Here is a 23,249-nt window from a genome sequence, read left to right as displayed (position 1 = left end):
GCTTTCTTTGCGTAGATTGAATTAGTACAGTATTATTTTGCACTGAATATTTTATGAATAATTCTGTTAGCAAGTAAGTTAAATGCTAAGGAAGAAGGAGTGGAATGCTGATTGGTGGAAAGTTAATAGAACAAGGAGTAGTAGTAATGCTTAGTTTTACGATAAATACATAGTTTATGATCATTTTATATTAGCTAATACGTTAACATAGGCTTGGGGTGGAGGGGTGGCACTTTCCCCTTCCACTTTTTACAGAATGTGAAAATGATTTATACTTTTTATCTCTGGAGACTGATTGAGCGTGTTTTTTTAATCAGTCTGTAATAATACTGATTTGATGACTCTCTAAAGAGTAAATGTGTGTAACGTGTAAATAATAATATTATTTACTCCAAGTATCATTTATATAACTTTCCTTATACCGAAGGCCACTTTACAGAAACGTCATAATAACATCGTCATTTATATTTTTGCAGCTCACTCTCTCTGCCCCTGTTCCTCTTCCTGCCTATTTCATTATTCCTTGCTCTCCTCCTTTTCCTTGTTCTTTCCCAGTTATGATGGCAGCCCTTCTCCATTGTGGGATGGTTCCGAAAATCTATCAACGCCTTACTTTTATCCTTTATGTGGCTTAGAAGGTACACACGGTTCGCCAGGCACTCTACTGAGTGTGTTGTGGCTGAACAAAGCCCCCCTCACTCCCCTTCCCATTACCACCACTGTCTCATCCCTGTCCATCCGGCCCACTCCCTCCGCTCCAAATGGCCGAGTAATAATTGAAGATTCCACATCTTGAAACGAAAACCCTTGGGTGGGTAATTCAAGGATTATTACCCTCAAGGCCAGGGCGGTTTCTCTCTGCCTCTCTAAGCATTAAAGGGTTATTTTGTGTTCTTGAAGAAGAGATGTGCGAAATGGAGAACCATTACAAGAACAAAGAACCTGGATAATGGGGAATTGTGGAAAAGAGAAAAAAATGAAGGGAGAGGGAGAGAGAAAAGAAGTGAAATGACACGCATCCTCTGGTGGTCACTCAGCCTTGGCTTCATCCGAGCCGATCTGTTGGACAGAGGTGGACTATGGCAGTGGCCTTTTTCAGTGACCTCCACTAGGGTGGGCCAGAGTTGTTCACTACACCTGCTACCTGATCCACTTAACCTAGCCACAGATCCAGCATGAAAAAAAGGGAGTAAAGGGAATGAATGAAAGAGAAACAGTGAGAAATTGAGCAGGGGAAGATAGAGAGAGATGGAGAGACCACACTGCCATTGTCAGATATAACCAGCAGCAAAGGGCTAAAATGATTTTCTATTCAACATTTTCATTCAATTTCTGCCCCTCAAAACACAGGAAGGGCAAAAAAAAACCCAGTTAAATGATGTTTTCAATGTTGATTTGTGAATCAAGGTTGCTATCCTAGGAACATCAGTGAGCAGTGCAGTATACTTATGTTATCCATTGCATCCAAATATTAAAGTATAAGCGTTGGTCATTTTTGGATTAGTTTGTTGCTTCCTAGTTGTCGATAGGTAGCTCAGTCTCACCTTGAGCTCAAATAAACACATAAGCATTGCTAAGCTCTGCTCACTGAAGGAATTATAACTCTTGTTTTATACCCCTCTAGGTAATGCTTGGCACTGGGCATTGAGACTTGAGGCTTACGCATCCTGGATAAGAGCATCTACCTTTTGCTTCAAAGCTAAAAGCAGTGTAAATTGATATTTTTATGCATATTGTAACTGCTTCTTTTTTGCCTCTGCCTTTAAAGGTTAAAGAAATATTCCCCCCATGCCACCCACTTTCATGCTGAGCCCTAACCTATTTATGGGTCACTGTGGCTGGCACGAGCCCAGCACTAGGATGTCTGAGATTTGCCTCCTAATTGAAGGAGATTAAGATAGGCTGACAAACAGCCTTAGCTTTTCCAAATTGAAACGCTGTTATCCATTAGGCTTCATCAAATCGGACGCACGAGGAGGCCACCGGCAGTCGGGGGAGGGCTAATGAAGTGTCAGCCAGGGCTGGCCCACTGGATGCCAAGAGTGTACCGTTACACTTCCAGTAGATAGCCACAGCGCTGTGGCATTGCATGCGCATGTGTTTGAGTGTGTATGTGTGTGTGTGTGTGTGTGTGTGTGTGTGTGTATGCGTGTGTGTATGCAGACGGTGTGTCCTGACAAATAACCGCCGGGCCTGGCGCTGGAGGATACTAAGTATGCCAGATCAGAGTCGACGGGATCCACTTTCACGGCACTTTTTTCACTCCTGGGCACTATGGAAAAAAAAATGTGGAAAAAAAGGGCCTCTTTGATAAGCGCTCAGATAGGCTATTTGTTTCCTGACCACATGGCTAGTTGCTCACTGAAGCTGAGGCTTATTTGAAAGGGATCTCTTCCTTTCCCTCCCTCTCTTCTTCCTTCTCGGGCCCCCTTTCCTCTCCCTCTTGCTGTCTCCTGGAGCGCAACAGCCCCGCGGCCCACCCACACTAAATTAATTTTGACAAGGAACTTAAGATAACGTCAAAGTGCTGACTAATCAGCAGGATTGGGTTTCTGTAAGGTAGAGAGCTGTGAAACGCGCCATCATACCTAATAAAGGACTCTCTCTTCCTCTTTCTCTCCCTCTATCTACATACTTTGCCCAGTTCTTTCTCTTTGTCATTGTGGCTCATTTCTCTCCTTTACTTTTCTTATTCTTCTTTTATTTTCTCATTATCCTTTTCTTTCTGTTCTTTCCCATTCTTTCTTTCTCTTTCTCTCAGTCTTTCCTCTATCCCTCTCTCTCCCTCTGGTCTGTTGTCTGCCCTGAAAAACACTCGTGATTCTTAGCCCTTTTCTCATTGCCTTATAATTTCTTTCCTTTCTGTGTTTTCTTTATTTTCTTTCTCTTTTTCTTTTTTCTTTTGGTTCTCTCTCATTCTTTCTTTTCTCTTTCTCTCTCACTTTATTCATAGTCCCTTCCTTTCTCATTGACTCTTTTTTTTTTGGTCTCTATTATAATGTCTCATGGATCTCTATTTTCAATTTCTATGTCTGTTTTTTGCTATTTTTTTTATTCTCTCTCAATCCTTTTGCCCGCCCTTCTCTTCCTCTTTCCTCTCCTCACTTCACCTCTCCTCTCCGCTCCTGTCCTGTCCTATACTCTCCTTTCCTCTCATCTCATATCATCTCTCTCTCTTTCTCTCTCTCTCTCTCTCTCCCCCCCCCTACATCTGGTCTGTTGTCTACCCTGAAAAACTGTTTCTGGGGAGCTTGATTGACATGTGGACTCTGAGAGTGAAAGAGAGAGGCTTAAGGGAATCTTTCCTCCCCTCATCTCTCCTTCATTCTCTGCTTTTTGTTTAGCTCTGGACTTTTCCTCCCTCTGCTGCTGCTTCTTTTTGTTAGTGCTCAATTTTTATGTCTGGCTCTATCAGGGACTTTATATGTGTTTTTGTAAAGGTATTGTCAGACTATCGTTCTCTCTCTCTCTCTCTCTCTCTCTCTCTCTCTCTCTCTCTCTCTCTCTATCTCTATCTCCTGTTAATCCCAGAGACCTGACTGATCTGCAGGTTGTTAGTCGTTCTGTGTAGTAGAGGTCAGATGCTGGGGCAGCATGGCAGATCTGATTTTAACACTTCCTCTCACCTCAGTCACACACACCTTTAATCAAACTGAAAATCCTCGCATAGAGTGGCAGATAGACGGGGGAAAAAAACAACAAAACAAACCAGAAAACAGCATTGGGGAGAGTGACATTTAAAAAAATAAAATAAAAAAAGGAATTCACCGTATACTGTTTATTTCTTCACATTTTAAGTACTGTTCATCTTTATATACTTGTGTCTAGTTGCTTATTATACGCATTATCATTATCCAAAGAACTGTGAGCAGACTGTTACTTCAGACCCTTGCTTGCATAACTACATAACTTATTATTTTAACAGAACTTCACAAATAAATTATGAAAATATGACAATTCAGCTGAATAAATTTTAACATTTGCTGTAATAATATTTAAACACTTACTTTTTTTGAGTAAATATTTTATTTTAAAACATAAGATGTAACTGTCCAATGGAGCTGTGTTAGCAACAGATTGAAAAGATGCAACGATTGGCTTCACGTCTTGGAATAATCATGTCCTAGCCTCCAACCTCTCAGCATTGTATGACAGGGAAAAACAGCGGAGATTGACAGTGACCAAATTGTGGAGAGCTGTATAAAATAATAATGGAATTGAAGTTGAATGTATTTTGTAAACTTTATTTTTTCTTTATCATTTTTATTGACAACATTTTTGTAAGATGCCTTCTCCTCTGGGCTTACATCTGAATTCTACACAGTCCTGCAAAGTCCTGTTTTAGCTCCTAATCCCATTAACCACTTTACATTCATACTGTAGATGTGTGGGTAGGACTTCTGATGACTTCGGAATTTTGCTCACAGAGTGACACTGACCCTCCTGGTTGGTCAGAACATGTGTGTTTCTGACAGGACATTGCTTGTTGTCCATTTCCAACTGCGTGTGTGTGTGTGTATAAAACAGACAGTAATAGCGGCTTGTGTGAGTGTGTGGTTTATGGAGCGGTTGGGCTGCATGGTGGCACAGATGGATGCTCGTTTCCACCCGGCTGTTATTCTAAAGTCCTGCGGTGGTTTCTAACACAGCTTCAGCACCGAGCACAAATCCTGCTTTATGACAAACAGTAAATGGACTTGTTTCTTGTTTTAATGCTTTAAATAGATGACTTTGATTAAATTCTACCTTCTTCTTTTGAAATAAAAGCTTTGTCATGTTTACATTTAATCTATATACTGGACAATGCTGATGTAAAACTTGTACCTTTGCATATGTGATATGTTTTAGAATATTTAAATTTGTCAAAATGGAGAGAAATCACGATAAAAAGCAGTAACTCATTTAAATTAAAGAAAACCTCTGATTAAGTACAGTGAGTGCATTGTATTCATTGCACCATTCAAATGCAATAAAGGAGGGATATAAGTGTCAAATAAATAACTGGAAAATAACCGGTCCAAAAATATATAAATAAATAATAATAAATGGAGATGAGATGATATTGTAAGGGGCAGGCATCCAAAGAGCTATTAGTAACTGCACAGTTTTGTACAGTTACTTGTCCCTAGGATACATGATGTGCTTCTAAAAGTACATAATATCATTTATTACAATGAGGATAACATGGTCTTCATGTAACTCTCAGTCAAGATTTAAAATAGATTAAAAAAATCACAACAAAGAGCAGTAGTTTTGTTTTGTGTGCAAATTTTCAAGCAGCATCTTCAGCTGGTAAAACAGCCTGTTTATGTTGGCTATTAGCTGGAGTGATTTTTACAGGGAGCTCTGGGCCATTCATTAAAAGCTCAGAAACAGGAAGAAGTACTGCTCCAGCACAGTCTGTCCCCACCGTCATGTCCCATCCCCATGCATATTTCCTCTTTACAGCGAAATGAGACACATTTGCTAGGTTCCTGTTGGCAATCCTGCCTCGCAGCAGAAAATAAAGGCAGGGGAAGAGGCCCACTGACACAACACATGCACGTCGTTCCCTCGGCTTAATGTGGGCGCACATCGTTAAAATTAACAGCACTTTATGTGTGATATGTTTTGTTAAGAAATAAAAATGCGTCACTTTGAAATGGTATTTAATGTGTTGCCGTTGGATGGCATCTGGCCTTGTGTATAGTGCAGTGTTTACAGCAGGCCGTTTATAGGCCTCGAGTCAGGCTAGCTCTTACATAGACAAGCCATGCATTATAATGTGAGTATGTGTGTGTGTGTGAGAGAGAGAGAGATTTGGAAAATTTCACGTCCAATTTATCTTATATAGAACAGACAGAAATGCTGAGGCTGTGTACTTATCGCTAAGTTCTTTTTGTGTTGAGTTGATTAAAGAGATGTGCCATTTTTGTGAGTCTGGATCAGACTCTTCTGAACACTCCCTGCCCCACACACACACACCAGACTGTAGATATATTGATGTCTGTGTTCACTGATGAGACACAATCATGTCTGTGTGTTGAAAAAAGGGGGCTTTATGTCAGGATTGAATTTAAAGTTATTGTGTGTGTGTGTGTGTGTGTGTGTGTGTGTGTGTGTGTGGGTGTGTAGTATTGAACAGAACCTGCGTGAGCTCCAGAGTAAAATCGGAGAGACCTGGGTCGGAGAGAGAGTTTCAAGTCCAACAGAATGCCTGCAGTGGTTCAGTCATCGTAATCTGAGTTCACTAAAACCCATTTCTACTGGACACCAAGAGCTGCTGGACTTCCTAAAAGCTCTGGTAACATCTCATTATTATAGTAGTATAGGAAGTGAGATTTTATTTCCTTCTCTAAATTATACTAATGTTTAAATATTAACTAGAAACCAAACATAGTTGTATAGTATCTTTCTTATTGTTGTTATTATTATACCATTAATACTAGTGAAAGTAATAGGGTAATGTATCTGTTAGAATTGTTCATTGAAATGATCAGCTTTAAACATGAATGCCAAAAAGTTTGGGTTTATTTATTTATTTATTTATTGGCAAAAGGTTTGAGGTTGGCCTAGTCCATCAATTGTTTTGCATAATTACAAGCTCCCTTTTACCTTGTCTTTCAATGCCAGTGTTGTGTCATTCTCACTGCATCTACACTGACTTGGTGATGTGTCATGGTGATGCTGGAGTTTCTAAACACCTCAGTGTCTCTGCTGTGGAGTGAGAATAGCCCATCAACAAATATCCAGCCAACAAATTCCTTTCTGCAGTGTCTTGTGTCCATTGATAAAGGACTAGAGGATGACCAACACAAACTGCAGCAACAGATGAGCTGCTCTCTCTGACACACCAACTACTGACCAGGTGTGTGTGCCTATTAGAGTGGCCAGTGAGTTGCATGATGTTTAAGAACTCCACCAGCACCTCTACAACAACTCTACCACCATGTCATTGTCACTGCAGCACTGAGAATGATCCACTACCCGTCATAGCTGCTCTTTGTTAGCCACGTGAGGACCCTGACCATTGAAGAACAGAGTGAAAGGTGTTAAGAAAGAATACAGAGCAATGAATGGACTACTGTTTGTACTTGAAGAACTACAGAGAACATCTGTATGAGAAGAGGAGCTGATAAAACATACAGGGACTGTAGAAAGTTAGTGTGTGTACCTCATACATTTTAACTTGTAGGTATTTATTTAAAATAGCTGAGGACTAGCATTTTAATACAATGCCATACATTCATCTTCAGCTGCATTAGTTCCACAAAATACTGTCTAAACTTTATTGCCAAACTTGCTTATGCAGATACATAGTAAATGAACTACATCAGTATGTGAAGAACCTCATGTGTTCTGCAATCCATAGAACTATGACTTTCCTCTCTACTCCTTAAACTTTTTTTAATAGCATCACTTGCTGAAGACAGAGGAGGCTTTTGATGATTCTATTTTGGAACTGCTGATAAATATCTCATCTCAGTCTGGTGTGGCCTTCCCTTGTTCCGGACCATTATCTGAGCCAGGACACACTTTTGTCCCTCCAGTCTTCTCTATACAAGATGACCTTGCTCTGGAAGTCCAGGAGACGTGGGATGATATCCGGTTCCTGCTGCGACGCCACTTATTGGACCAGCTTCAGCCCATGGAGGAACCTGACCAGTCTGGCCCAGTCCTTCATTCAAGAGTTCCTCAAAGGATCCTCATCCTTCAGAAGCTCTTCTTCTTGTACCCAGAGGCAGAAGTTCTGGCAAAGTACCAGGCCCTCCAAAGCAGAATGGTTCTGGGTCTACTCCGGAGCACTCAGACGTGCAGCCCAGGTGGAGAGAGGGGCTTCCACAGACTGGCTGAGGGCTTTCAGGCCGTCGGTCCTTCCTTCTGTCGAATGCTCAATGAGGAGATCCACATTCTGAATGGAATAGCTGAGCCACACACCATCCTGGCCTTCCTCAACCAGGCCTACCTCAGCACACTGACACAGGAGCTGAGCTCCTCTATGGAGAGAGAGATGGAGGCTGCAATGAAGGACAACACAGTACATGGAAGGAAAACAGGGAAGAGTGCCAACAAGAAGTCTGCAGTAGGTGAGTGTGTTTCTCCATTTAGCTTGAGTTTGTGAAAATAACAATACTGGAATTATGACAACTACATAAATATAATACTCAATTAAATAAAACACTAGTAATGCCAAAGCCTCAACCCAGAGTGCTTCTTTGACTTTGATAAAAATATAACTGTTATAAAGGATTCTTTGTAGTAATGCCAAAGAAGTATCAATTTTGGTTCTCTAAAAACAGGGGAGATTTATTTAAAAGAACTTGACATATGCCAGTGCTAGATGTTTGAGACTTTTCTACAATTTAACACAATTCTGGGTTGTTTATAAAAAAAAAAGTCTGTGACATGCTTTGGTCAAAATATGACTAGTCAATTTTAAACACCTGTTCTTTCAAAAGATAATGACCTACTGCTCACATGCCGCCCCCACCATCCCCCTTCAAACCCACCATTAAGATCGCAGCAATGAGTAAATGAGTAATTTATTTATTTATTTATTTTCTTTTTGCTGTTTTAGCTTAGTTCTCCTCATTCTCCATTCTCTTTTTGGCCATATAGTTTGTTCAGCGATAATGAGGGGGCTGTCCGGTTCTTAATCAGAGCATCTTGTTGAGGCCTTTGTTTTGTGACATAGGCAACCCACTAAATAAATAAATAAATATCTGACTGGATTTATTTGTTTCACAGTTTGTGGGTGGGTAGGCACTCCAGATACAACCCGAAATGTACAAATACACAAAAAGTGCTTTATAATGGTTAGGTTTAAATATTTCATAACTATTGACGTTATTTCCTAGTTTTATACCTGCTTGCCAAGAACCTAATAAGAAAGCATCTAATCCAACCTATTAAACTAACACACTTGAAGTGGGTTGTACCAATATCCATATGATGCTATTGTTAAGGCCAGTTCAAATTCTCATGATGCTAGTTTGAAGTATGTGCTTTAAAAATTGGGTTAAAAAAATACTTATTTTATTTCAGAATATTCTTGGGCAGAATAGCAATCTTATATAACAATGCAGTTGAGCTTTAAAAAGCCCAAATACTACTGTCTATAAAAGTGTAGGTATAATTTATTTAACCTAAAGTCTTAATAAATAGCTTTTAGATTTTGCTAGTTTTTTTCAGAAGATACAGATCTCCAGAAAGCTGTAGTAGGTTTTCTTTACATAATCCATCCATCTTAGTTAAAGCAAATCTTAAACCTTCTCAGCACTCTTCTCTGACTATAAAAGCAGACTGAGGGAGGCTGGGGTGTGTGCTGGGGGCTGGATAATTGGCCTTGGCTTCTGTGGAACTATTTGATGGTATAACATGGTGTAACACGGCAGGCTTCACACATGCAGAGCATCCAGCAGTCCTTAAAATGAAGCACCTGAGGCAGAGCACCTGTTAATGTGGACACTGTGAGCATGTAATAGCAGCAGAAGACTGTTTTGCAGGCTGTAGCTGCTCAGGATTTCACTAAATGTACATGCTGCATTGTGCCAGGTGCCTGCAGGCCCTGTTCAATGATTAAAATTATTACTGTGCTATTAGAAATTTTTAATGAGTGCTTTTCACAGTCATTTACCTACTCAGTGACTGGAGATCATCTCATTGTAACTTGTCTTTGAAGCCTGGGGTTAAAGGAATGTGAAAGACATCTAAAAGATAGTAGACTGTGTGTGTAGGTGTTTGTATGTAAGGAAGAGTATTGTTTATATGTTTTGGTTTTAATCAGAATTAGTGCTGGGCGATAAGAGCACAAATCAATAACACGATTAAATGTACATTTTAACACGATTAATTACGATTAATGAACGATTATTTTGTTTTTGTATTTTTGACCCTCAGTGATGTACTGTAAATATGCTCCAGTATTAAATATGGGATATTTTTCTAATGTTGCTGGGAGCTTGTTTCTCAAATTGCTTGGTCGGCCTCTGAGTTAGGTTGCTTCCATGTGGCAGACAGGGACAGAATCACGTGACTACAGCTAGGCAGCGTGGTTTTAAAGGCACAGTACCTGAACACAGTGGGGATGTAACACAATAATAATAATAATCGATATAATTGATATAGACAAGATTATGCTGATTAGAAGTTCTGAATGTCTGTTTTGATTAATTTCCGATTAATTGCCCAGCCCTATTCAGAATCAACTCTATCTTTTATATTTTCTAAACATTGAATGTGAGGAGAATAACATATAAACACTGGGTTGTCCTTAAAACTTCTATTATTTACATTTAATTTAATATTTATGTATAAGTATAATCTAGCAACTTAGTATAACAATGCAGCTGTTTATTAGTTTTCATATGGATTACTGTCACTATGAGTGGAGCAATTCTCATCTGTTCAATGACACCTAGTAGATTATTCAATAAATAGTGACAGTCACATAAACACTGATTGAAACCTTTCAAATTTGCCTCATTATAGTATGTATATGCGTTATCACTGAGCTTGCCTTTATTCATTCTGCATATTCTGCGAGCAGAAGCATGACGGAGAGAGAAGCTGCAGGGTCTCAGGGGAGCGCAGGACTTCCTGCCATGGCATGCTGTCAAAGCACTGAAGCATTTAACAGGTTTTCATGCGGCGAAATGGCAGCTTCTTTTAACCCCTCTGTCTGAGAGGGAGGAACTGTTGTTGTTCCCTCCTTCTATCACCAGATGTGGGAGGCAGAGGCCTTTGTACCTATCTACCCATGCTTTTTTCTTTTTTTTTTCTTTCTCTTTCTCATCTCTCTTTCCAGACCTGGCTCCTGAGTCTGACGCACAAGTTGACTGATCCGGAACAATGAGACACTTTAAAGCCCTACAACCACACCTCAGTGCATTTGTAGGGGACATGACTGTTGGTGAAAAATAGAAAAACGTGTGTGTGGCACATATGCATCTTACCTTTGACGAAATAGAGATCTATCCTTTTTTGTATTTGCAAATTTACTAGTTCTGCAGGTTATATATTGTCAGGTGCAGTGTAAGTAGACCACAAATACTGTCATAGTGTATCTGCTAACTTGGCTGTCTAATGTTTGTGATGTCCAGAAACACTAAACATTTTCTTGCTGGAAGAAAATGCTCACATGCTCAGAGTAACTGATGTGTTAACACATTATTCACTTGGGTGAAAAGATCTCATGCAGAAAATGAGGAGTCCTCAGCATCCAGCACTACACTTATTAGCTTTAGTGTTAGCCCATTAGCTTATCTGAAAAGGCAGCTTTTATTACTCGTGACATATGCATATCAGCTACCCCTCATAGCAGCGAATATGAAGCTTTTCATGTCTGTATTTTGAAAAATGTTTTAGGCATGAAATGTATGTTACGCTAATGAATTTGGTGTAGAGTTTCGTGACTTGTCACCTACAGTAATGCCAGGCCCTGTCAATAGCTCCTGCGTAAAATGAAAAACAAATACCTTGACTAATCAAATACATTAGTTGTGATTGTAAATATTTTAAAAATGGATTTTTGTTAAATTTATTTATTTACAGATGAGCTGAAATGCACTGTTTATTTTAACCATTGCGTAATCTTCTAGGGAGCTTGAATGTAGAGTACAGGTTGCATTTATGTGTTGCACATTTCTTTAGTGCCACAACGCACTCATCATTCCAGCACTTATTATGAAAGCATACTGCAAACATTTCTCTCTAATAGCCCCTCACTACAGCAGATATTGCTTATGCTGCTGCAATCCCTCACATGCCCTTGTACAATGTCTGTTAATATTTAATAAAGTCACACTTCAGTAAATTGTTTCGCTCTCCACATTCACACACACTGTCATATGTGCCGTGATGGTGCACGCACTCACATAATTATGGCACTTGGAGATTTTTTTTCTTTTTTTACAAGTGCAACACGGGCCTATCTCCAAGTAGCTGTCTCTGTGTGTTTTAGATTGTCTAAAATGAGTGGGTCTTGCTTCATGAGAGGTGTGTGTTGGGAGGGGGCGAGGTGGTTGGATTTATATCAGGCCCAGGGTTGTATGTAGTGGATAATGAATGGAGAGCCCTCTACTTTTTATTCTGGTTTTTATTTAAGCAGGCAAAGGGAGCAGTATACTTTCAGTTTGGCGTCTTTTGTTTTCCATTGGAGAAAAAAAAGTGCAGTGAAAGATCACACTTCAATTCCAAAGAGACAAATTCCAAAAAATATTTGAATCTCCACAGGGATGTTCACTTTTATTTTTTTTGTTATTTAGCAAATAAACAAATCATGGATAAGACGCACCAAAGAAAATGATTTAGGACGGAAGATTCTGGCTTTGTCACACATTTATCAAACTAATGAAATAATACTTTAAAAACAAACTCAGGCAAATTTGGAAGTGCTGGCAGGGGACTTAAACTGAACACATTTTTCTATTTCTTAGTGTATTCTGTAATTATTTTTGGATTTTCAGTTTGGAGCATCACATAGCCAATCCACTGAAGTTGTTGCTAACGGATTTCACTAATAAAAAACAATATTCTATATCAAACTAGCTCCAGCTTTCTCTAAGAGTGGTTGACTGGTTAGCTTTGTGGAATGGGATCTTTTTCATGACCTGGCATGATTTATTTAAATATTTATTTTATTATTTTTAGGATTTTCAGTTTTTAAATCTGATTGAGATCTTGACTGTTTACTGGCCACATCCTGAAGTTGATATGCCTTTACTGAAGAAACATTTTAACACTCTTTGCTCTGTGGCAAGATGCATTATCATCCTTAAAATTGACTTGAGCAGTATTCAAAATGGCCGCCTGCTTACTATTCCCTACATTACTCACTTTATAATGCGGTCTTCTAGGGAACTGTATTCAGGAGGTTAGTGAACAGTTTCACACACTACGTCATGCAGGTTTGCTCATTACTGTGCAATAGCTGATTCCATTGCGTAAGCACTACAAACGTCATGCCATCAGTCCACAACAACTCTTAAATCTAACTGCACACCTGAGAAGAGCTCGCACATGTACTGTACCTAACAAATGTATTGCGTTTAAAATATCCTTCTGGGGTCAGCTGTCTGTTCAGCGGTTATTGTGTGTTCTGAATACTACTTAACTGCACAAGCTGTGTACTACATGCAGTATTTATGGGTTTCCTCTATCCAGTAGGGTACATGAGTTGTATAATACCTGCTGTACTGACAGTTGTGTACTGGATTTACAGACACCACTACCAAATTACACTTGGAATGGAGGGGAAATTTGATTGTTTTCTATTTTTTCAGATAATCATCTTCATGTGTTATAATGGAATTTCCAAAATTGTCAACACCATTTCCTGCTATTCATGTTGGATTTTAGGATTTTTTAAACTTTTCCAATTTGTTTCAAGTGACAGCTCTGTTGTTGGTGCCATATTTAATTGCAGGCTAGTTCACATTTTTAGACTTATTTTTGAAATGGAAATCACAAGGTGATCTTTTTTCCTCAACATTGAGTGGTTCCTTTTTTTTCTTTATTTGATTTGGTAAGAAAAAATGTCGTTAATTCAGATCATTTAATGTGTTTGAAATGTTTCACAAAGCCAGTATTACATTTGTTTTGTGTCATATCTTTGATTTGTTTATTAGCTCGGAAGTAAAAAAAAAAAAAAAAGCTTGGGTTGTACCTATTGAGCCTGTGTCTTTTTGAAGACATGCCCTTTTTTCTTTTTTCTCCTTTTAAAATGTTCAAGGATATCAGGCAATCATTTTACTGTGGTCTCCAATCTTCAGCCTTTACTGCCGGTGGGTTTTGGAATAAAGGTTGATTCACCCATGCAAGTAGGCCTTGAGGGAAGGAAATGTTTCCAGATTGTATCACTGAAAAATGAGCCAGGAGAAACTGTCACTGGTGTCCTTGCTGTCAGTCTTCCCTGGTACAGCTTAATCGCGGCATCAGATACTAGCTTTTTGCACAACAGGAAGGGCTGGCAACCCCTGCTGCGGCCCAAGCGTACAACGCCTCTGGCAGGAAAGCCCGAGTTGGTCGTGCCGGTCTTTGTCTAAGGCTGAGCAATTAATCACAATTCCAAAGAGTGCATATTCAATAGAGCTGTAGTTTTAATTATACATAATTCAAAATAATCTAAGGTTTTAAATTGGGAAAATGTAACAGAGCTTGTGAACTGGTCATTAGCCACACAGCAGTAAGCATTATGCGCTCAGTCCAAGAGAACACAGTCATCTTTACAGGAAATAATCACATTTATACCTCAATTAAATAACAGTTTACTAATTTCTCCAGACATTGTGTATGTACATGTATAGGGATATACAAACCATGATGTAAAGATGCAGTGTGATGTATTTAGATGAGACTTATACAGATATGAATATATAATTCTAAATGTTGGGGAAAGTTTTAGTTTTTTATTTGATTTTATTTGACCCTAGTTAGCCGTTTGAGTTTGGAATAAAAGTAAAAAACAATTACATTCTAATTTTATATTAAAAAGCAATTACATTTCAATTTTTAAAAGTAATACATTCCATAACCATATGACACACACGAGCAGATAAACTAATACCAAAAAGAAAATAAATCAACAATCTGGGCCTGAAAGGATTCGCAGCTATTACAGAGAAAAGGAAATGGATAAAAAAAAAAGAGAAATTAATCACAATTAATTTAACGGTTTACACTGATTACGGTTAATGGACAATTATTTTCTTTTTAGTTTTTTGCGTATTTACAATACAAGCAAAAACAAATAATCCAATATAATAAATCATTTAAATCCTTAATATAATGCTCAACAGAAGTCAAACTTTAAGAAACATAGACACCACAAACTCAACAGTTTGTATCTGTGGTTTTGACAGATACCAGCGCATCTTTGTAAACACGGGAGCTTATACCGTATGTTCAGCATGACTCAGATCAGTCGAAAAGCAAAAGTCGAAACACACACAAACAGCATGATACATAACCTAGCCTGAACCATTAGGGAGCCCCCTAGGAGGTCCACTTGTGTCCTGCGGCACTTTAATCAGGGCTTGACTTCAACAAGAAGAGCAACAAAAACAACAACAGCAACAGTAACATTGCCTGAAGTGCAGAGAGTGTTGGAGTGCACTGAAACATGGCCCTGAGAATTTTTGCTGTGTTTCTCCATGCCACTAGAGCCCTGTCTCCCTGCTAAAGGGCCAGGATGGGTAGAGGCTGAGGCAGCTTTGATACGGAAGCTGCTGGATTCCCCTGGTGCCACTGTTAACATCTGCATCTGTGTGGAGCTCCAGCTTCCGACATGCTGAGCGGGCTTTGTTGTCCTGTCAGTCAGAGTCAGTGGAGAATACCACTGTTGATCCAACTGGATGATAAACTTGTCAGTGAGACTTTTTTTTGTTGTTGTTGTTATGTGGGGTTGGCTCGTACATGGCAACACCAGCAGTTACACCAGGAACATGAAATCTGGCCCTCCCTCTCATGACTCTTGTCTCTCTCCTTGATTGCCCTCTGCATTTTGTTTCTTTTAGTTAGATCAATATCTGAGTGACTTCCTGCCATTTAATGCAATTTAATATTAAGGAAATTCAGCCTCCTTTATTTTTTATATTTCATTTTTCCAAATATCATGAATGGGTGGGAAGTACTAAATTATGCCGCTCTTTTTTATTTGAATAAATATATGACATCTGAATAAAATAAATAAATAATATGGTATGTATTTGTAATGAAATAAATAATTTAAAAAATCAAGGAATTTAACTTAAATACAAGAATAATATAAAAAATAATCATCAATGTTCAAATGAATTTTTTGAAAGGAATTGACACAACAGTGGCATTAATAGGGTTATTATTACTGTTATTACTACTACGTTTAATAGTACAGGTGATAAAAGTTGAGAACAGACATTTCTGAGGTAGCCTGCCTTTGGTGTTTGCCCATCATGGTGCAAATCATTTCAGACAGAGAAAGGGAGAGGGAGAAAGGAAATAAAAAATCAGTGGCTAAATTATTGCCTGATTGCTCATTCCCCAAAGAGACTGGGCATCATTTGGTGAAAAGCATTTAATAATTGCTTTTAGGGCCTGTGTCAGACACATGCAATTCCCTGCACTAATGAGCCAGCTAGGTAGAGCAAGGCCCCAAGGGTCAGAACAGGACACAGTCCAGCCAGTCAGACAACACCATCTACAACTGTGTGTATGCGAGTGTGTGTTTGAGAACGCGCTAGCGAGAGAGTGAATGAAAGGAGAGAATGGGGCGAGCGAGTGTGGAGGAGATGAAGTGGCAGTAAGTGCAACCCAAAGGGGAAAAGCACTTCAGCGTCAGTTTAATACGCCAGGCCAGGGATTTGGCAGCACGCCACACAGCAATTGTTTACCTTTTTGCTCACTGGCTGCATCTGTTCTGTTTTGTAAACGGCACTAAACTATCCGCCCGTAAACACCGGAATCAATAACAACTGTTTGGGGATTTCCCTGCCTCCCCACGTTTCTTTTCTCTTTTTTTTTTTTACTCTCTCTCTCTTCCCTCTCTTTCTCTAGCCTCCTGCCAATTTTCACTGCCACTCCCCTCATTCTCTCTCTCTCTCTCTCTCTCTCTCTCTCTCTAAATGTCAGTCAAAGCAAGCGTGACGCAAATTTTGTATTTGGTGTAAGCAAAGCCCAATTCAGGAGAGTGCCTTTGAGGAAAAGGACGTGCATTTACAATTAAAATAGCATCTATTTATTTTGTTAGTTTTGCCCTCTGGAGAAACTGAGGAGATTAAAGTTGGGGTAACGTAGTGTCATTAACAATATACTTTTACCCTTGTGAGAGCTCTTTTTCCCCACTTTTGAATTCTCTCAATAGAAAAGTAAAGTCTGGTTTAGGAACACTGTCTGTTTATTTTCCTTTGATTATCTGTCACCTGCTGTGACTAGACTTACAGTAGTGTTTACAGAACAAAAACAGCATTTCTGAAGCATTAGAGTTCAATCACAGTACAGAGGTAAGCAAATGGAGCATTAGGAGTCTTGCCAAAGAGCTGTTGTTGGTCGGGCCAATAGTGTGCTTGCCCAGGCAGAGAATCAAAGCCCTGTAGAGGGGTGATTTTGTTTTCCACTTTTCCAACTTGTAATGTGTCGTATTTAAAAAGCAGGCCAAACTTCAGGAGCATTCATTTGTTGATGTATTTCTAAATGTGAAAACTATATATTTATTATGGCATGGGCCCTTTAAGAGCTTAACATGCTTAGAAGTAGCACCACGGCCAGCGACCAGCTATTTTCTAAGCTGGTCAATGACCCTTAAACGTGCCATTTTTCTTGCATATAAATATTATTTACACTTAGCAGTATAGTACATCACCTGCTATCCATCTTCTCATGCATCCTGTCTCTCTTCTTTCCCTGCACTTGATCTGAGAGTCATGCCCTTTTAATGACCCCTGCCATTGCCTTGGCTTCTTTTTCTCTTTGACTGTAAATGACATGGCTGGATGCTCCCAGCAACCCCCCCGGCCACCTCCTCTCCATCACCGTGTTGTAATAACCCCCATTACGCCTCTAGTGCCTGGGCCATCCTTTCCCACACAGGCCTCTAATGGTTAGCTATGAGAGTGCTGGCTTAATAAGCCATTAATGGATGGGCAATAAATAGCTGGGCTATGGCTGTATGGGAGCAAGACAAGCCAGGATGACAGCGGGCTATTAAACATGAAGGTGAGATGCCAGCCGTAAGTGTGAGTTAGTGGCGGCTGCGAAAGTGACCTGAGTTCAAGGGTAGAGAGAGAGAGAGGCACAAGCTAAAGGGTTAGAATATGTAAGACTGTGGTACGTCAAAAGAAACACATTTTTTTCCCCGCTATAAGTGAAAAATTACACTGCACACTATCATCTGTCTTTTTACTTGTAATGGGTCTCTGTTTAAACCTATCAGCAATTTCTAAAGCCACTTTTTGTGTACATCAAATGGTATATGATTACACCTTTTAGATGCCTCATTGTCCAAATACTAGTAGGCTCTGCTGTTGAGAGCCAAAAGAGTCTATAAGAAATACAATTATAAGCAAGCCAAGCCCTTAAAAGTGGACTGTTATTGCAGTGCTGTATTACTGAATTGTCTCCAGACCTTTTAGAGTAAGTGGCAGCATTTCTGTTACTGTTGATTTGAAACCTCTTACTGTGTTAGCAAGATATCTGTATTATGCAGCGAGGCTTATTCAGAGCATCGTGTACATGGGCCCACTTCAAATTTGTATCTAATATTTTTTATAATAATGTATGTAACATTAAGTTTTTCTAGTTTACCAGTACTTACATCACTTATAATTATACATGAGGTCCAAGGACGTTCAATGTGTAATGCAGTATTTATGGTAGTTCCCATATAAATAAAAGAGAACGCCTGTGCTGTTGTTTATTTTGAGGTTCTTTTTGCAGCTCTTCATGATTCTGGAGCATCTCTCCATGCATTCATGCAGCCGTTTTCCATGCAATGCTCCACAGCTTCTCCAGGTCCCTGTGGAACCCATTAATGAAGCATTGGAGAGCTGAGATGATGCACACACACACACACACACACACACACACACACACAAACAAACATATACACACACATGATTTTTTTCTGAGATGCCCACTAGCCATGCTCTTGGGTTCAACTTCTGCCTCTGCATCAGTATAATCATCCGTCCAGACTGGCATGTGCAAATGGGACCCAATCGAAAATGCGAAAGTGATGGTGGTGGTGGGGGTCGGGGTGGGGGATGTAACACAAATAAAGATATTTATAGCCCTCCCCATCTCCCTCCATTGCCTGATTAAGCTGAAGGAAACGAGGGAATAAGTATGTTGTCATATTGTCAGATTTGTTCTAACAATATGACAAAATTACATTAGGATCCAGAGGCAATAATGTTGCAATTATTGGGTCTTCTTTCTTTCTTTTTCCCCTCTCCATCCCTCCATCCCCACCATACTCAATCATCCTCAAGCTTTTCACAGCTTCTGTTAATGCCTTCCTGATCCACTCCCCAATGCCTTTTCTATCGGAGGAACTCATTTAAGAGCACATACAAAAAAGTATTTGTCGGGGTGTCGGAGAATACAGCAGCGCTCTCCTCGGCTGCCCATTCTTCTGCCCTAATGCGGAACATCCCCCGGGTGATGGCTTTGGCAGCTTCAGAAATGGGAAAGCCATATTTGAGACGGGGGTCACGGGCGGGTGAGCCGGGAAAAAGTTTGTGCTCGTTTGCCATGTTTGAGCGAGCTTTTTTGAGCGAGAACTTTGACGGGGATTGATGGAGTGGAGGCAGCTGAGGTCGTGGCGTCTGGAGTGGTTTTGTGCCTGCCGACTGTCTTGTGACTTTGGACGAATTTGTGGCAGCTTAACCTTCCTACACACTGATATTAATATTTATTTATTAATTTACAGGTTTATCATTAATGATGTAATACTGTCAAAGGGAACAAAAAAAAGTTTTCAAAGGTGTTGCCAAATGGAAAACAATCAAACAACAACAAAACTTTTCTTCATAAGATGCAATGATTTTATTGTTTATTGCTAGTTTCCATGATTCCATGAGAGAGAGAGAGATACCCTTTCATCACACACACACACATGCCTTTAACAAACATAGTGGTTCTTCTGTGGGATCGCTCAAAACCACTTTGTAGCAGATTTGATGTTAGGAGTGTTATGATATTTTTAAGAGTGAATAACTAGTACTAATGACTTTGTGCCTTCTCTTTGTCATTCAGAAAACACTGAAATAAATAACCGAATTGTGCCATTTCGCAAGAATCAAATTTTGGACCCAGCAAGTGAACCCTAAGAATATAAAAACAGATTAGAAAAGAGTTAGAAGCCATGATTAGTGTTTAGAGAGCAAATGAATAGATTCAGATTTAATGTAATTAGAAAATGTACTTGGAGAACTGACTCGAGATTCTGTGTGCGTACAAGTCTGTTGAAATTTGCATTAGTGTACCAAGAACACTGTTTCTTAAGGTTTGTTCCAGGGCTTTGGACACTAGTCTGATTGTGTGTCTTTATCTAGATCTTTGTGATTGGACACTTGCTCTTGTATAATATCACAGAATAAGTATTTTCTGGTCATTCTATGCTTTTAAATATTAATCGTGTTTCAGTAAATCTGTAACTTTTTGGCAGTACTGATGTTTTCGTATCATAACTACCTGAATACCGTGCCATCCTGCAGCTCCCCAGGAAGCTCCCAGAAGAGTGAGGACTTTCTGCCTGACCTCCCACCAGCTGAAATGTCTGACCCAGCTGGCCTCCACACTTCTGGAGCTGGAGCGACGTGTAGAAGATCTGGCAACTGAGCTGGGCTTCCTCAACTGTGCAGGGGAGTCTGCATGCAGTCTCAGAGGTACAGGCCTAGGTCTTAAAGCACATCTCAGATGTATTAAAGAATGCCATTGTTGTGATAAAACCTTGCACCTCCAAACTGGTAACTGACCTGAAGCTTAATGTTCAATATTTAACAAAACTTTCTTTGTGGTAAAAGTTTGGAAAAATGAAGTTGAACTTTTGTTTAGATTTTGTCTTGTGCTGCTGACTCACAGAACTGTTCATACCAGTGTGACCTGGCATCTCTAAAATACCTTTTTAAGTACATATTAATTCTGTCTCTCTCTCTCTTTCTCTCTCTCTCTCCCTCTCTCCCTGTGAAAAAAAATTAAGAGCTGATTTTTTCTTTCCCACTTGCCATGAAAGTGACTGGTGCATGTAGTAATTTCTATAAAGGTTACATTAAAAAACAAGACATGCAGAAAAGACCTCGATTTACAGAGAAGTAAACAGCCTTTAAAGGGCAGTTATCCAAATCATTAATTCAGGCAATCAAATGACTTAATTACCAGAAATTCATCAGATGAGCTTAAAGGTCAAAAAGTGACACCCCGGCTGCTTCCTCTCCCCCTTCGCCCGGCGCGCCTCTCGCTCTTGTTAAGCTAAATTGCCTCGCCCGGGGTCTCACATTCATAGCGTCTGATTAGAAAAATGTGGTCTTGATGCATGCGCTTTTAATTTGCTGCCTACACACACACTTGCGCGCACACACCAAGTTATCCTCCTCCTCACCCCTGCCATGGATTACCCCAGTTATGGCCGTAGCTATCTGGGGTTCAAATCAACTCCACTGCCTCCGATTTGGACTAACACAAAGCTCACTTTCTGCAATAATTGCGGCTCTTTTTTTTCCTTGCCCACTTCTTTCCTGTAAGGCATTGCAGTCATTTTTAGGTCACTGGTGCATAGAAGAGGACACCAGAGTTAAATATGTCAGCCTCAGGTTATAGAAGCACTTCCCTTCATTGACTCACTTTCCCAAAGCCCTGTGTGTGTCTATGATAGTGTTTGTTCTTTCAGCACTTAGTCTATCTCTGTGTGGTATCTTTAATGAAATGTTGTGAAAAAGTGATATTTAATTGGGCCGAGGCTGTTGTAACTCTTGTCTTACGTCTGATTCAGAAGCCATTTTGTATATTTGATGAAACAAAATGGTTAGGTAACGAAGCATGCTTTGTATTTCTGTCTCTATGTTTGATTATAGGGATCCTAAAAAAAGTCAGAGATGATATGGAGATGACTGCACTGGATGGGAAAGCTACTCCTGACCTTCTGTTGCAGAGCACAGATGTAAGCCTTACAAACAGCTGATGTCATTTTTCTGTTAGTTGTTAACATTAAATTGAGACCTGAATCTTATTTTTTTTTCCATGGAGAAAACTATAGGTTTTATTTTATGTTCAGGGGAAGCATCATTTGGACAAAATGCATGTTAAACCCTTTCACACATTTTAAAAACAACTTTTTAAAGTCACCAATAATCATTGTAACTCAATGTCTTAATAATTACTATTTTACCTTGAACAGTGAACATCCACGTTATTCTATACTGTATTAATCAATGATTCTGCTGTGGTATCTGTGTGTAGGCAGTGTGCCTGGAGTTTGAGTGGAGGGCTGCATTCAGGGAGCTGGTTCCTCCGATGGCTCACTGTGTGAAAGTGTTCCTGGAGGATGTGTGCACTAAGACCTTGCAGCAGGAAGAGATCACGTATACTTCCGGCTCTGCCCTCATTCCATCCGTTAATGTTCCCGTTCAGCAAGGGGCTGAGTTGACCTGTCCAGAGAAGGATGTACCCAAGATGATTGCTAAGGCAAGTAACTTATTAGGGTAGTTTTTATATGGCAACTTGTTTTATAACAAATTATTTTATTTAATATTACTTTTATTTAGGGTGATACAAATCCAAGGGTCTGGGGTCGAGGGTTCAAATCCCACCTCGGGTCTGTGAGGAGTTTGCTGTGTACAGATGCAGAATGAATGAATTAATTGAACGTTAAATCTGTGATAAAGTTAGAACCAACTTTGCTTAATGAATAATTATTTGTGTGTATATATTTATCATTGCTTTTGTATTAGTATAATTATAAGTAGTTAAACCAAAGTAATATTGACCTGTATTAGGGTATTATAGGGGCCATCCGAATGTAGCAAATCTCAGAATCAGAAATTTTCCTTTTATCCCCATTTAATATATTTAATAATCTTAACTTTGGATAAGGCCTACAATGATCAGCTTCTTTCAGTGGTGAACCTGCCTTTTACATTATACATCATGGCTCCTACATGGCTCCCACTCACTTCTCCAGTGTTGTTTCTTATCTTTTCTGTAGTAGTGGACATAGGATGGGTTCCATAGGATATGTCCATATCCACCTTTTCCCTGTTGACCAGAAATGTCTTGCCTCATTTTATCCCTCATTACAATTGCCCTGGTCCAAGAGCTGCTTCACCTGATCTTGTGTGGGGAGATTGATGAGCCATCAAAGCTTCTGTGGAAGGCCTGTGAAGAGGGCGCAGACTATGTGGTTTGGACCTTGCAGACTACTAGCTTAGAAAAAAAGATGGGTGTAAATTGTATAAAAAAGATGGGTGTAAATTTTATATCCCATTCAATATATTGGTTGGTGGGTAATATCTTCTGTGAAAATCTATCCGTATTATTATTCCAGGGCTGGGATTTTCAGTCACATACGTTATATTGTATTGTATAGTTATATTATATTGATTTTAACACTTTAATATTTACATCATTGAGCATTTGTTGATATTTGTGTGGGATGATATTCTGTTGCTTGATCTTGGAGTTCATAAATTGTGCACATTAGTGATACATTTTACATCTTTGAAAACATCGTCCTCAAAAGGTTGAACAAAATGACTGTTGCACATTTTGAAATATCAGAGCTTTTGTGGTTGATTTTA

The 23,249-nt window shown here is 39.4% G+C and overlaps 1 protein-coding gene across 4 annotated transcripts in view; it reads left to right on the top strand.

Moving 5' to 3' along the window:
* Nucleotides 1–23,249, top strand: part of LOC136679461 (uncharacterized protein KIAA0825-like) — a 121,917-nt gene that overhangs the window by 9,754 nt on the left and 88,914 nt on the right. For all 4 annotated transcript variants that reach the window (XM_066657987.1, XM_066657988.1, XM_066657985.1 and 1 more), the window contains exons 3-7: nucleotides 6,115–6,283; nucleotides 7,394–8,066; nucleotides 20,172–20,342; nucleotides 21,528–21,613; nucleotides 21,913–22,137. In XM_066657987.1, coding sequence (XP_066514084.1) covers nucleotides 6,115–6,283; nucleotides 7,394–8,066; nucleotides 20,172–20,342; nucleotides 21,528–21,613; nucleotides 21,913–22,137 — 1,324 coding nt within the window. The remainder of the gene's footprint in view (nucleotides 1–6,114; nucleotides 6,284–7,393; nucleotides 8,067–20,171; nucleotides 20,343–21,527; nucleotides 21,614–21,912; nucleotides 22,138–23,249) is intronic.

Source organism: Hoplias malabaricus, chromosome Y (genome assembly GCF_029633855.1).
Source record: "Hoplias malabaricus isolate fHopMal1 chromosome Y, fHopMal1.hap1, whole genome shotgun sequence".
Taxonomy (NCBI): Eukaryota; Metazoa; Chordata; class Actinopteri; order Characiformes; family Erythrinidae; genus Hoplias; species Hoplias malabaricus.
The sequence above is the reverse complement of the archived record's forward strand: the minus strand, read 5'-3'. Positions and strand labels throughout refer to the sequence as shown.